General features: G+C 44.9%; 1 protein-coding gene across 5 annotated transcripts in view; it reads right to left on the bottom strand.

Annotated features, from left to right (window-relative positions):
• The window catches only part of DCTN4-p62 (dynactin subunit 4), a 446,441-nt gene that overhangs the window by 8,648 nt on the left and 421,930 nt on the right, over positions 1-15,863 (bottom strand). For 2 of the 5 annotated variants that reach the window (XM_075678497.1, XM_075678498.1), the window contains one exon: positions 10,063-10,140. The exons of the other annotated variants lie outside the window; for them this stretch is intronic. In XM_075678497.1, coding sequence (XP_075534612.1) covers positions 10,108-10,140 — 33 coding nt within the window. In that variant the 3' untranslated portion in view covers positions 10,063-10,107. The remainder of the gene's footprint in view (positions 1-10,062; positions 10,141-15,863) is intronic. 5 annotated transcript variants of the gene reach the window in all.

Raw genomic sequence — 15,863 nt, 5'->3', positions numbered from 1 at the left:
TTTATCTTTCATATTTGTAAGGGAACTGCGAAGGTGATCACAAAAAAGCGGATGACTGTCTGGTGGTCTATAGCAAATGCCGTATAGTGATTTAACCGAGGAATTATGTACACATACCCATGTTAGTTCTCAATTGGAATCATGGCAGATGAGTGAGGACGATAGGTTGTTGTTGACTGCTATAAGGACGACGCCTCCTCTCCTTTCCTTGCGGTCGTGACGGTATAGCGTGAAATGCTGATTTAAGGGGAAAACTTCACAATCTTTGATGTTGTCAGTCAGCCATGTCTCGGTGAGAACAATTAGGTCTGCGTCGATGTTTGTGATAAAACCGTGTAGCTGCTTACGTTTCGGAATTACACTTCTGATGTTCGTGAAATCAATGTTTACATTTACTGACAAAGATGAACGGTTGCTTGAACGACCTTTGTTGTTTAGTCTGTGTCATTCGGTGTATGTATCAGCCTTGTCACGCGACTGATGTGCGGAAAGTACTAATGCAGGGGGTTCTGCACATTCTAGGACAGCATCGGTTGCAATGTCATAAAAATATGACTTATTGCCTACGTGAAGTTTGTCAACGGAAAGCTTAAACGCACATATTTGAGGACGTATGAGCTGGATTAATCAATTTGGAGCGCGCGTGGCGAGTAGAGGGAGCGATCCAAGCCCGAAGCCCGAGGACAGAACCAACATCGCCCAAGACCAGCGTGCTAGCCGCAGACTGCAAGGACTGCCCCCAAAGCACGGACTTATACCTGAGACGACAAAGAAGATCGTGGTCAAGACAACCCCAATGGCTGCCCCAGCGTCCCCCGTTATCCTACAACAACCTCGGGACCCGCCAACCTTCCATGGAGCAGCGGCTGAAGACCCGGAATCATGGCTGGAGACCTACGAACGAATCGCAACATTCAACAACTGGGACTCCGACGAGAAGCTGCGGCATGTCTACTTCGCCTTAGAAGACACCGCCAGAACTTGGTTTGAGAACAGGGAATCGACCTTGACAACATGGGACCTGTTCCGTACCGGCTTCCTACGCACCTTTACAAGCGTCGTGCGCAAGGAAAGGGCTGAAGCTATGCTGGACGCCCGAGTGCAGCTGCCAAACGAGAACGTCGCCATCTTTACGGAAGAAATGAGCCGTTTGTTCCGCCACGCCGACCCAGATATGGCCGAGGAGAAGAAAGTCCGCTTACTGATGCGTGGTGTAAAGGAGGAACCTTTCGCCGGGATGGTAAGAAGCCCACCGAAGACCGTCGAAGAGTTTCTTCGTGAGGCGACGAACATTGAGAAGACACTCGAGATCCGGAACCGGCAATTCGATCGCCGCACGAACTATACAAACTACGGCGGGGTTCAATCACTGACCACCGACCTCGACGTGCTTCTAGACGGCCACGCAGTCACCGCCTTAGTCGACACAGGCGCCGATTACTCAGTCATGAGTGGACACATCGCCGTCCAGTTAAAGAAGGTTAAGACTGCATGGGAAGGCCCTCAAATTCGGACCGCTGGAGGACACCTGATTACGCCGACAGGAATGTGCACGGCAAGAATTACCATTCACGACCGCACTTACCCTGTCACCTTCGTTATCCTCCAACAGTGTTCACGAGACGTCATTCTCGGCATGGACTTCCTCAACCAACACGGCGCAGTCATCGACCTGAAGTCGAAGTCCATAACGCTGTCGGAAGATCATGCAATACCGCTGGAGAGCCCTCGTAGTCACCACGCCTTGAGTGTGCTCGAACATCAAGTGAGCATCCCGCCTCGCTCCAGCATTGTTATTTCGGTCGGCACCGAAACACTCGCTGACGTAGAAGGCGTCATCGAAGGTGACCAACGTCTACTGCTAGACCGTGAAATTTGCGTCGCAAGAGGGATCGCTCGACTGCACGGAGGAAACACGAAAGTGTTGCTGACAAACTTCAGCCAGGAGTTCAAGCACATCAACAAGGGCACGACGATCGCATACATCGAGGAAATTCTGGAAAACAGCAATGCGTTTGTCCTCTTGGATTCCGCCGCATCTACCCCGACGACCTTAGTTCCCGAGCCAGACTTCGACATAAATCCAAGTCTCCCCGCGATTAAGCAACAACAGCTCAGAAGTCTACTTCGACGATACAAAGAGTGCTTTTCGACGTCATCAAGGATTCGACGAACCCCAGTCGCAAAGCATCGCATAATAACCGAAGAGGGCGCTCGACCTCTCCGCCAGAGCCCATGCCGAGTTTCGACGCGAGAACGCGAAGCTATAAGGCATCAAGTCGACGAAATGCTGCGCGACGACATCATCCAGCCGTCCAAAAGCCCGTGGGCATCTCCTGTAGTCTTGGTGAAAAAAAAGGACGGAACCCTGCGTTTCTGCGTCGATTATCGTCGTCTGAACAAGATCACGAAGGACGTATACCCCCTCCCACGGATAGACGACGCACTGGATCGGCTCTGCAACGCTAAATACTTCTCGTCAATGGACCTCAAGTCTGGCTATTGGCAAATAGAAGTCGACGAAAGAGATCGCGAAAAGACGGCCTTCATCACATCAGAAGGCCTCCACGAGTTCAGCGTCATGCCGTTCAGACTATGCTCGGCGCCTGCAATGTTCCAGCGCATCATGAACACGTTACCAGGGTTGAAGTGGCAGACCTGTCTTGTTTACTTGGATGAGGTTGTCATTTCGACAATCCCCTTAGGTGGCTTGCGACTGCACTAGAGGCCATCAAGTCATCAGGGCTCACTCTGAAGCCGGAAAAGTACCGCTTCGCCTATGATGAGCTTCTGTTCCTAGGCCATGTCATCAGCAAATATGGAGTCTGCACCGACTCGCAGAAGACGGCTGCCATTGCAAAGTTCCTGCAGCCCATTGACAAGAAGGCAGTGCGCAGATTCCTTGGCATGTGTGCCTACTATAGGCGCTTTGTCAAGGACTTTTCACGTATCGCGGAGCCGCTAACACATCTAACCAAATTTGATGTCGAGTTCAAGTGGGAAACGCCGCAGGCCAAGGCATTTCAAGAACTCAAACGACGCATGCAGTCGCCGCCGGTACTTGCACACTTCGACGAGGACGCCGATACCGAAATCCACACTGACGCCAGTAGCCTAGGCCTCGGTGCCGTCCTAGTTCAGAGGAACGAAGGACTTGAACGGGTGATATCGTATGCTAGCCGGTCGCTGTCAAAAGCGGAAAGCAATTATTCTACGACTGAAAAGGAATGCCTCGCCATCATTTGGGCTACAGCTAAATTCCGCCCTTACCTCTATGGCAGGCCACTCAAAGTCGTCAGCGACCACCACGGGTTGTGTTGGCTAGCTAACTTAAAGGACCCTTCAGGACGGCTGGCGCGGTGGAGCCTCAGACTACAAGAATATGACGTCACGGTAATACACAAGTCCGGAAGAAAACACTCCGACGCCGACTGCTTATCACGCGCCCCCATCGATCCCCCGCCGCAAGACGACGAGGACGACGACGCCTTCCTTGGGATAATAAGCGCGGAAGACTTCACTAAACAGCAACGAGCAGACCCGGAGCTAAAAGGCCTCGTCGAGTATTTGGAAGGGAACACCGACGTTGTCCCTAGGGCATTTAAGCGCGGGTTTTCTTCGTTCACGCTACAAAACAACCTGCTCGTGAAGAACTTCTCACCAGCCCGCGCCAGCTACCTTCTTGTTGTACCCTCAGCGCTGCGTCCAGAAATACTGCACGCGCTACACGACGATCCAACCGCTGGGCACCTGAGGTTCTCCCGGACGCTGTCGAGAATACAGGAAAGGTATTACTGGCCGCGTCTGACCGCCGACGTCGTCCGTTACGTCAAGACATGCCGAGACTGTCAACGACGCAAGACACCACCGACAAAGCCAGCAGGATTACTACAGCCGATCGAACCTCCTCGCCGACCATTCCAGCAGATTGGGATGGATTTGTTGGGGCCATTTCCGATGTCAACATCCGGGAATAAGTGGATCGTCGTGGCGACGGACTATCTCACCCGGTTTGGTGAAACTAAAGCTCTACCAAAAGGCAGCGCAGCCGAAGTGGCGAAATTTTTCGTCGAGAACATCCTGCTGCGACATGGTGCTCCAGAAGTCCTCATCACTGACAGAGGAACGGCTTTTACAGCAGAGCTCACCCAGGCCATTCTGCAGTATAGCCAGACAAGCCACAGGAGGACAACTGCCTACCATCCGCAGACGAATGGTCTCACGGAGCGCCTGAAGAAGACCCTCGCCGACATGCTAGCAATGTACGTCGACGTCGAGCACAAGACGTGGGACGCGGTCCTGCCGTATGTAACCTTCGCTTACAACACGGCAGTGCAAGAAACAACACAGATCACGCCGTTTAAGCTGGTTTACGGCAGGATCCCGACAACGACGCTCGACGCCATGCTGCCCCACGTCTCTGACGAAGAGAATGTTGACGTCGCTAGCTATCTGCAGCGCGCCGAAGAAGCCCGACAGCTCGCCCGCCTACGGATCAAGAACCAACAGAGGACCGACAGCCGACACTACAACCTCCGACGACGCTTCGTCGAGTACCAGCCCGGTGACCGTGTTTGGGTTTGGACACCGATACGCCGACGAGGTCTGAGTGAGAAACTATTGCGCCGCTATTTCGGACCCTACAAGGTCATTCGACGTATTGGCGCACTGGACTATGAGGTCGTGCCAGACGGAATTTCGCATTCACAGCGGCGCCGCGCACGATCTGAAGTGGTCCACGTGGTGCGTCTGAAACCCTTTTATGGACGCTGACGAACTTCCTTACTTTATTGTTTTCTTTGCTACGGGTGTTTTTCTTTATTACTTTCGTTTGTATGCAGCATCGGGTCGATGCTTTTTAAGAGGGGGGTATTGACACGTGTGCTTATCTTTATCGGGCGACCACGTTTCGCCGCTTAACAACTGTAATCGCACAGCGACGGACGCGCCTGCATGTATCCGACGTTTCTGGAAAGTTATCGATGCTTCTACGCGGCTGTCTGTTGTCGCCGAACCTTGTGTTATCTGATTTCATCGCGTAACGCGAATGGTGTAGAACTTTGTGGAAGGCACGCGGGTCCAAACGATTAGTCTGGAACATTCGACGACTGCTCTATAAAAGCCGACGCGCTTGACCCGCTGATCTGATTTCCGACGATCGCCGACTCTGTTCGCCGCTTTCGTTGTGCTATAAGTGTAGCCTGTTTTGTGGGCACAGGTTCGCCCAATAAAATCTAGTTTTGCCTTTCGCAGTATTGCTACTGTGTTCTTAACGTCACCACCACGTGACAATATTTGCCTAAGCGGTGCGCACGTTCAATGGCGTTTCCGTCCAATTGCAGTTTCAAAGTGTCAGCGCAAAGTTTTAGGATCTTTTTTTCAGACTCTTGCCAAGTTTCTTTTTCTGTGTCATCGAAACCAAGAAACAGAAGATTTTTCCTGCGCATTCGATTGTTAGTGTCGTTGCTAGCCGCTTTCAGAACCGCGATGTCACGCCTGATTTGAGTTGCCTCGTGGGCAGCTGGGTCGGGATTGGTTTTCGGGTGTGCGATTTCCAGTGCGGCTAGCCGGTTGCTAATTTCTGTGAGCATTTTGTCCTGTGCTAAGTGAGCGGTTTTCAGGTCATTAAATTCGGTCTGCATAGTATCTTGGCATTCTTTGAGTTTAGTTATGACAGCCAGAATTTCTTTGGTAGGACCGGGGTTCAGCTCAACGTCACCGGAAAGAATCAATAGCAGGTGGTATAGCAAATTGAAGGCAACAGCATCCGTACACATGCGAATAGCACGGTCCCAATCGGGGTCGTAGGGGCACGACACCGCAACAAGATAACGGTTGTCACTCCGGTACCCGGCTGAGTAGCGGAGGCAAATAACCTGCAGAAATAGACGTGGGGTGAGCATGGTGTTGCATGCGGTCTCGTGCCCCAAGTGGTCGATTCGTTGCTGCGCCTTAAGTAGCCTGTGCTCGGAATGCGTGATCGGTGACGTAATCGATGATAGGGGTTGCCAGGCGAGGAGAAGAATCCGGGCTGGGTCTGGGATTTCCGGGGGTGTCGGCGGGTCCGTAGGCCATCCAACGATGCAGTCGCCTGCCTCGTGAAGGCACAGGGTGCTGGGCTGTGGCAGAAGCTCAAGGGAAGAGCACGAACCAGGCGATGGGCAGCACATGGGCATCTGCAGAAATAGACGTGGGGTGAGCATGGTGTTGCATGCGGTGTCGTGCCCCAAGTGGTCGATTCGTTGCTGCGCCTTAAGTAGCCTGTGCTCGGAATGCGTGATCGGTGACGTAATCGATGATAGGGGTTGCCAGGCCAGGAGAAGAATCCGGGCTGGGTCTGGGATTTCCGGGGGTGTCGGCGGGTCCGTAGGCCATCCAACGATGCAGTTGCCTGCCTCGTGAAGGCACACGGTGCTGGGCTGTGGCAGAAGCTCAAGGGAAGAGCCCGAACCAGGCGATAGGCAGCACATGAGCATCTGCAGAAACAGACGTGGGGTGAGCATGGTGTTGCATGCGGTGTCGTGCCCCCAATTTCTGTATGCATATGTTATCACCACTGTCTACTAACGGATTCTAATAGAATGGGTTCTAGTCTATCGGAACTAAATTCACGCATTTTAGACCAGCGCATATCACCCCTACCTGTGCTTCACATTAATATGCAGTCTGCTCGCTGCAAAGAGGGCAGCCTGTTTATTCTTCTTGATGAGTTTAAATTTGATTTCTCCATAGTTATGCTAACAGAAACTTGGTACCGTGATGAATCGGACGTTATTAATATCGAATGTTATAATCCAGTTGATTTAAATAGGAAAATAAGGACAGGAGGTGGCGTATGTATGTATGTATGTATGTATGTATGTATGTATGTATGTATGTATGTATGTATGTATGTTAAAGATGAGATGAGATACGAATGGCTTAACGAGTGGTCTCAATGCACGGATGATATTGAAATTGTATGTATGAAAGTAGAAAACTGTGTGTTTGTTGCAGTATACAGACCACCCGACGGCAGCATAAACAATTTTATACAGTTTTTAGGTAACATATTTTCCTTCATTAATGAGAATGGATGTAAACTCGTGGTGGGAGGTGACTTGAATATTGATATGCTAGCAAGCACAAACAAGCAAAAGTATCTTTCGGCACTTCTTGATTCCCACTTTTTAACGAATGTCATTGTCACTCCTACTCGTATTACTGACTCGAGCGCAACATTAATAGACCTGTTCTTAACAAACTTCCCCTTTGATTCCGTACTTTCTGGCACTATTTGTACCGCTATCAGTGATCACCTACTCATCTATTTTATTGTACACCAATCCTGCTGCACACCTAGACAGGCTGCTTCTGGTATATATTATAGAGCTGTAAATTTAAACTCTCGCGATTTCATGATGAAATTGTGCAACCGCAATGGGATGACTTATTTTCTTTCTCTTGTGCTGACTTAGCCTACGACAACTTTATCCGAACGATCACTTCAGTTTATAACAAACATTTCCCACTTCAGGCTTTTAAAACACCGAAGCGTGCCCGTAAACCTTGGATGACCACAGAGATCCTAAAAATCATGAAGGAAAAGGATAGGCTTTTTCATGCATTCCTAGTTAACCGAAATCCAGAGGCATTGAGGATGTTTAAAAAATGCAGAAATTTGATTATTAAAAAACAACGGCAAGAAAAAAGAAATTACTATTATAACATGTTCGAGGGCGTCACAGATATCAAACAAAGGTGGAATAAATTACACTCCATCATATATATCTCCAGGTAGAGTAAAAAGTAGTTTAGAAGAACTTGTAGTTGATAATGAAGTTATCAAAGGCAAGGAGTTAGCTGACAAATTTAATGAATACTTTACATCTGGAACTGAGAGCTCACATCAAGATAGTGCCTTTGATTACTTACCCGTGCCGCTCAAGGAATGAATATTTTTTACCCAACTGATGAAAATGAAGTATTAAGAGTATTTAAAAACTTTAGGATGAGTAAGAGCGAGGACATAAATGATCTAAAAATGGAGCCAATTAAATATATTATTCATCTACTTAGCCCGTGTGTGACAAATATTTATAACCTTTCCTTACGAACTGGCATTTTTCCAGAGAACATGAAGAATGCTAAGGTGACGGTAATACACAAAAGTGGAGATAAAAACATTTTTGGGAATTATAGACCTATTTCAATCATTCCCCTATTCTCCAAAGGACTTGCAAAAATTATTCATCTTAGACTGTCAAACTTTTTTGACAAACATTCCGTCATAACTAAATCGCAATACGGATTTAGAACAGGTTTTTCAACAGCGAGGGCTCTACTGTTTCAAAAAGAATTGATGCTTAAAAATATTGAAGCAAGAAAAATTTACACTCGGCATATTTTTAGATATGTCCAAGGCCTTTGACAAAATCATCCATGAAACATTAATAGGAAAGCTGCAGTGTTATGGAGTTCGTAGTGTAGCACTAAATCTAATTCAAAACTACTTAACAGAAATCAATGTGTATCGATAAGCAGAACCCTGTCTTCTATGCAACCTGTTAAATATGGAGTTCCCCAAGGCAGCATATTGGGCCCGCTTTTCTTTATTAAATATATTAATGATATTGTAAATGTTGACCATTCAGCCCAATACATAATCTATGCTGATGATAGAAGTTTTTTTCTTATCAGGAACAAATATAGATGATCTTGTGAATCTAGCTAACTTGACATTAGAAAAGATATGCAGCTGGACCACTTAGCAATTCTTTACAATTTAACTGCTCTAAAACTAAAGCTATTCTTTTTCGCTCTAAATCTTCACTTTATGACCTCTCTCATTCTTACAATCTCATGTTGAATAATAATAAACTTGAATTTTCTTCTACAGTAAAATCTCTAGGTGTAATTTTTCACGAATATATGAAATGGAATCACCATACGGAACATTTACAAAACAAACTTTGCAAGTTCTTGGGCGTACTGAGAAAATGTCAGCGTGTATTGCCAGTTCCTCAAAAGCTTTCGATTTTTAAGGCACTCTTCGCATCACATCTGCGTTATTGTAACTTAATTTGGGGTAACGGAACACAGCAATCCATAAATAACCTTGTTATCCTACAAAAAAGGCTCTACGTTCTGTTGCAAACCTACGATTTAATGCACACACTTCAGAACTATTCGTTAAATATGATGTAATTAAATTAAATGTGCTATATGAATACACTTTATTAGTTTCCTTTAGATCTGATACCGTAAGAAATCGCGGTTATATACACAGTGTAGCTATTTTGCAACTAAATCCTTCGCGCCTAAACAGACACTCGGAAAAAAGGTATGTGCCACGGCCGCGCACAAATTATGGCTTTCAAACCTTAAGTTATTGCTTGCTGAAGACAATAAATATATTCAATATTTCTTATGAAAACGTTCGCACACTCTCTAACACTTCTGTTTTAAGCATGCTGTGTTAAATAGAAACTGGCAACCCTGTATACGCAATGCCTCATGACCTCGAGCGTACCGGAATATTGGAAGAACGCTAACATAATCCTAATCCATAAGAAAGGGGACGCCAAAGACTTGAAAAATTATAGACCGATCAGCTTACTGTCCGTTGCCTACAAACTATTTACTAAGGTAATCTCAAATATAATGAGGAACACCCTAGACTTCTGTCAAGCAAAGGACCAGGCAGGATTCCGTAAAGGCTACTCAACAATAGATCATATTCACACTATCAATCAGGTGATAGAGAAATGTGCGGAATATAACCAACCCTTATACATATCTTTCATTGATTACAAGAAAGCGTTTGATTCTGTCGAAACCTCAGCAGTCATGGAGGCATTACGGAATCAGGGTGTAGACGAGCCGTATGTAAAAATACTGAAAGATATATATAGCGGCTCCACAGCCACCGTAGCCCTCCATAAAGCAAGCAACAAAATCACAATAAAGAAAGGCGTCAGGCAGGGAGATACGATATCTCCGATGCTATTCACAGCGTGTTTACAAGAGGTATTCCGAGACCTGGATTGGGAAGAATTGGGGATAAAAGTTAATGGAGAATACCTTAGTAACTTGCGATTCGCTGATGATATTGCCTTGCTTAGTCACTCAGGGGACCAATTGCAATGCATGCTCACTGACCTGGAGAGGCAAAGCAGAAGAGTGGGTCTAAAAATTAATCTGCAGAAAACTAAAGTAATGCTTAACAGTCTCGGAAGAGAACAGCAATTTACAATAGGCAGCGAGGCACTGGAAGTCGTAAGGGAATACATCTACTTAGGGCAGGTAGTGACGGCGGATCTGGATCATGAGACGGAAATAATCAGAAGAATGGGCTGGGGTGCGTTTGGCAGGCATTCTCAGATCATGAACAGCAGGTTGCCATTATCCCTCAAGAGAAAAGTATATAATAGCTGTGTCTTACCAGTACTCACCTACGGGGCACAAACCTGGAGGCTTACGAAAAGGGTTCTACTCAAATTGAGGACGACGCAACGAGCTATGGAAAGAAGAATGATAGGTGTAACGTTAAGGGATAAGACAAGAGCAGATTGGGTGAGGGAACAAACGCGAGTTAATGACATCTTAGTTGAAATCAAGAAAAAGAAATGGGCATGGGCAGGACATGTAATGAGGAGGGAGATAACCGATGGTCATTAAGGGTTACGGACTGGATCCCAAGGGAAGGGAAGCGTAGCAGGGGGCGGCAGAAAGTTAGGTGGGCGGATGAGATTAGGAAGTTTGCAGGCACGGCATGGCCACAATTAGTACACGACCGGGGTTGTTGGAGAAGTATGGGAGAGGCCTTTGCCCTGCAGTGGGCGTAACCAGGCTGATGATGATGATGATGTCTTAAATATGTTTCAGTTAAATTTCAATTTTTGTAAAATATGTCTTTTGTGCATATTATGTTTTTCTCATTTGACACCGATGTTGAAATGTATTTTTCTTTTATTGCCATGCTGCCTTAGTGAACCGGGGACGTGGGGCCAGTCAAGCTGTTTTTAATGCAGCTTTCTTTTCCTCGTTCCAACCACTTATGTGAAACTCCATGTACGTGGTAAATAAAATGAACTAAATAGGACAAAGAGCAGGCATCGATGTTGTTTTCTCTGCGCCTAGAAAGCTTGCACAGCTTTGCGTTAGAAGTAATCCTGTTGCTAAGGGATGTAGTTCCTGCAGTATAAATCACAGGAAAAAGAACACAGATTGCTTGAAAAGTGTATTTTACAAGATACCCTTGGTCCATATCCATATGGTCCCCCATATCAAAACTACTTAATAAACTTGCTGGAATTCGTACCCTTAGGAATCAGCAGAGTGACATAGGAAAAATGATTTATGACCTTAATGAGCGTTTCAGCGATTTGGAAAGGCGCGTCTCGCGAGTTGACAGCCTAGAACAGACAACAAAGTTGCTTCAAGCTAAAGTAGTAGACCTTGAAGACAGGAGCAGACGCTCGAATCTGATTATCTTTGGCATACAAGAAGACAGGGGTGAAAATGAGACAGCTCCTGGCGCAAAAGTGATTGAAGATCTTTGTTGTAGGAGACTCAATGTAACATGTTGACCTATCGCAAGAACACATCGCATTGGAAAGGCGGCAGAGAAAAGGCCAGTCATTGTATTCTTTCAAAATTACAACGAAAAACAGGAAGTCCTAAAAGACGCGCGAAAGCTCAAGGGAACACAAATTTCCATTCAGAATGATTATTCGGCGGACACATTAAGGAAACGCAAGCTGTTATGGCCAAGCGCCGGAATAGAAAAGCAGCAGGGCAAGAAAGTGACTCTTCTGCATGATAAGCTGCACATAGACAATGACCTATACGCATGAGACAATGACGCCAATTCTAGGGTAGGATAGGTTAGCCGTCAAAGAACCTCCAGCAAAAATTGACAGGAAACTTCATGTACTGAAGAGCTGCGTCTGTTAAATATAAACGCGCGCAGTCTTGTGAATAAAAGTGATCAGCTTGAAGCTATCATTCTGGGATACAGCCCTCATGTCGTAGTGATCACGGAAACTTGGCTCCGTGATGACATTCATGACAACAGCATCTTTCCACCTTCGTACCAAATTTTTAGGCGGGACAGGAATACAAGAGGGGGTGGCGTCGTCGTCTTGGTTAAACATAACATTCCGGCAACTCTTCTAAGAGAAATCGACAATCATGAAAGTATTTCATTAAAGTTGTCATGCTGGGGCTTTTCTTTATTACTATTCACAGTGTACCGTTCTCCCGATGCATCTCCGCAGTTTTTGCATGATCTATACGAACACATGTTGAATTTCGCACAGGAAAAAATAATTTTTTCAACCTTCCTGGTGTTGATTGGAACGATCCTTTTACTTCTCATGAGCATAGCGTGCATGTTCAGAGTGTACTAGACTTAACATTGTGTAGGAACCTGCAGCAAGTAGTTAAGCAACCTACTCCTATTCAAAACGGTTCGTCCTCAATATTGGATCTTGTTTTTGTAAGCCGATGTATGGAATCTTTTTCTGTGTCAGACGAACCAGGTCTTTCAGATCACTACATGGTGAAGTTCTCATGCCCTCTAAAAGCACGAAATAGTTGTATAAAAACAGTGACTATTAAACACTTTTTTCGTGAGGAAGATGAAAGTATTTTAGACTGCCTTGATCTTAACCTCAGCAGTTCTGGTGGGCCTGATGTTTCAGAGCTATAGGATAAATTTAAACAGTTTTGTTTGTACTGCATAGATAAGTTTGTGCCAAATAAAACGAAAAAGACGAAGAAAAAGAACCCATTGACAACGCGAGCCATCTTGCACAAGGAAAGAAAACTAAAACGGTTAAGATGGCACGGTGCCTCCCACAGCATTATGCGAACGAATCAGACACTATTCTACCAAGCTGTAAGCCGTGCAAAGCCGAACTATTTTCAACATACGCTGCCAAACTTTATCCAGACCACCGCTTAAAAATTCTGGTCGCACTTGTGCCGGAAAAAAGAGGGCGTTAATCAAATAATGCATAACGACACCCTTGTTACAGATAAACAAAGAATTGCTTGGCATTTTAACGTTTACTTTCAGAGCGTTTTCCCAAAGGCTTGCGATGGCGCATGCGCCGATACCACGTCATGTCATCTTGACTCCGACATCGTATCATTATCAGGCGTGGTGTCTGTACTCTTCAATTTAAAGACTAAAAGTTCACCAGGCCCTGATAATATCCAAAATGCGTTTCTGCGTTGACATGCCGAGATGGTTTCCAGTTATCTTGTAATCATCTTCCGTGCTTCACTACCTTTATCTAGCATTCTCGGCGATTGGAAAACAGCGCGAATCGTGCCAGTATTCAAAACAGGGGATAAGTCACTGGCCTCAAATTATCGTCCCATATCTCTCAGTTCTTCCTGTTGCAAAATTCTTGAGTATATCATAGCCTACCATATCACTGAGTTTCTAAACAATAGGAATACATTAACCCCTTTTCAACATGGTTTCAGGAAGGGGTTTTCCACTGTTACTCAATTGGTCTCAGGACGATGAGCAAAACGAGAACAAGGTGAAAGCCGGAGCCAACATTTCGAGAAGTGGACTTGTCTTCTTGTCTTCTCCAAGGCCACTCAGTCATACATACTTTCGCAACTATTCTAGATAAACCCGGACAAATTGATGTTATTTTTTTGGACTGCAAGAAAGCCTTTAATTTAGTTCCTCACGCTAAACTCATTTTCAAACTTAAAGGTATTGGCCTTCCAAACTCTATTGTGGATTGGGTAACCGCTTACTTATTTAATCGCACACAGTTTGTTAATATAAACGATTACTGCTTATGCAAACTTCCGGGTACATCAGGTGTTTCTCATGGAAGTGTTTTAGGACCTTTGCTTTTTTAATATATATTAATGACATTGTTAATGTTATCCCTGAACCTGTCGAAATAAGGCTATTCGCTGATGATTGCATTATGTCTAAGGAAATTGATAGCGTAGACGATTAGGTGCTTCTAAATAATTGCATGAATAATGTTTATCAGTGGTGCAACCAATAGGGTATAAAGCTAAACTCAGAAAAAACAGTTCACATGAATGTAACTACAAAGAAAAATTACTTCGCGTTTCCATACACGCTATCATCTCACCCACTCAAAAAAGTCAGCGAATATGAGTACCTTGGCGTAACAATAACAAAGAATCTGAGTTGGAATAACCACGTATCTAACGCATGGGCATCCGCCTTCCGTAAGTTATGCTTCCCCAGATATAAACTTCGATAAGCCCCTCCATCCGGCAAGCTGTTGGCCTATAATTCAATCATTAGACCTGCCCTCGAATACGCATGCATTATTTGGGACCCACAAACTAAGAAAAATATTGATGCTCTAGAAATGATTCAACGTAAATCCACTCGGTTTATCTTTTCTCGATACCACATGACGGACACTCCAACCTTTATGATGCAACAAAATAATATCCAGCAACTTAAGCTACATCGCAAAATTCTGAGATTAAAGTTTTTTTTTTTCACGTGAAAAACAACCATCTCGCATTAGACCCTGCTCCGTACATCCAACGTCTGATGCCCCGACCGACTCAAAATCGCCATGCTGAATCGATAACACCATTTAGAAAACGTACTAACACATTCAAGGTTTCATTTTTTTCCACGAACGATTACAGACTGGAATGCTTTGCCGCTATGTATGCTTCAGAACAGTGACTCATTCGACGCATTAACGTCATAATGTGAGGCGCTTTTCTTGTTTTTTTTATTGCAAAAGACTGTTTTTCCTAAAGTTGCAATGTTTATGATTGTTTTCAAGGCTATAAGGTGCTCATTTATGTGTCATCTTTATGTATATATTATTTTCTTCTCTCTCTTCATGATCTATAATGATTTCTGTTTGATGTTTTTACCAGTACTTGTGTTGTGTTTTTGATACCCCTCCTGCATGGGCCCTACTTGGGCCTGCAGTACTTTGTAACTAAATAAATAAATAAATAACAATAGAGCCGCTCGCTTCATTACACGTAACTACAGTTCCCGTTCGAGCGTAACACAGATCAAACTTGGATATCTCTCTTGAACCATTATATATTCGTCGTTCAATCACTCTTTTATGCTTATTTCATAAATATCGCCACTGCACCAGGCAACCTGCGTTACCTCTCGAAGCGCCATCACGCATTTCGAGCAGTTTACATAATCAGTACAGCATCAAGCGCATACACAGAAGAACACAAACCTTCAATTCATCAGCCCTTCCACGTGCCAGCGCCCTTTGGAATTATCTTCCCGATAATATTGCATCCATATGCAACCGTCAATCATTCCGTGATCAGTTGTGCGAATACGTTTAAGTTACATTGCGACGTTAAACATTCTCTCGTATAAAATATCGCACTTTTTGGCTATTGTGTTTTGTAAGCCCCTGCTTTATTTTTTTCTTTAGTCATGTGTCAGACATTTGTGCTGTATTTATATACTACAATTATTTTATGTACTTCGCTCTTATGTTTGTTGCAGCTTTTTAGTACTAGCCCTGTGCGATGCTTTCCCTTTCCTTTTTTTGACCTGTATATTTTGCGTTTCTTATAATATCCTCCTTCGTCCCCCTTACTCAATGGCCTCTGGGCTGCTGTAAGATATTGTAAACAAATAAATAAATAAAAAAAAAAATAAATAAAAATGCAGTCAGTCTCATATAGCGCAGACAGGTAGACGTCTAAATGATAGATTGCAAGAACATAGCAATAAAGTGTGCAAAGGGCGGGGAGGGTTTCAAGGTGTCCATTACGCACAATGCGGCTTTATTCTGCTCTTTGAAAAGACTAGTACCTTAGCTAGGCATCCCAATGAAAACACTAGAGTTATGATTGAAGCCACA

Source organism: Dermacentor variabilis, unplaced genomic scaffold (genome assembly GCF_050947875.1).
Source record: "Dermacentor variabilis isolate Ectoservices unplaced genomic scaffold, ASM5094787v1 scaffold_24, whole genome shotgun sequence".
In the NCBI taxonomy this organism is placed as follows: domain Eukaryota; kingdom Metazoa; phylum Arthropoda; class Arachnida; order Ixodida; family Ixodidae; genus Dermacentor; species Dermacentor variabilis.
Note: the sequence above shows the minus strand (reverse complement) of the source record. Positions and strands in the feature narration are given on the sequence as shown.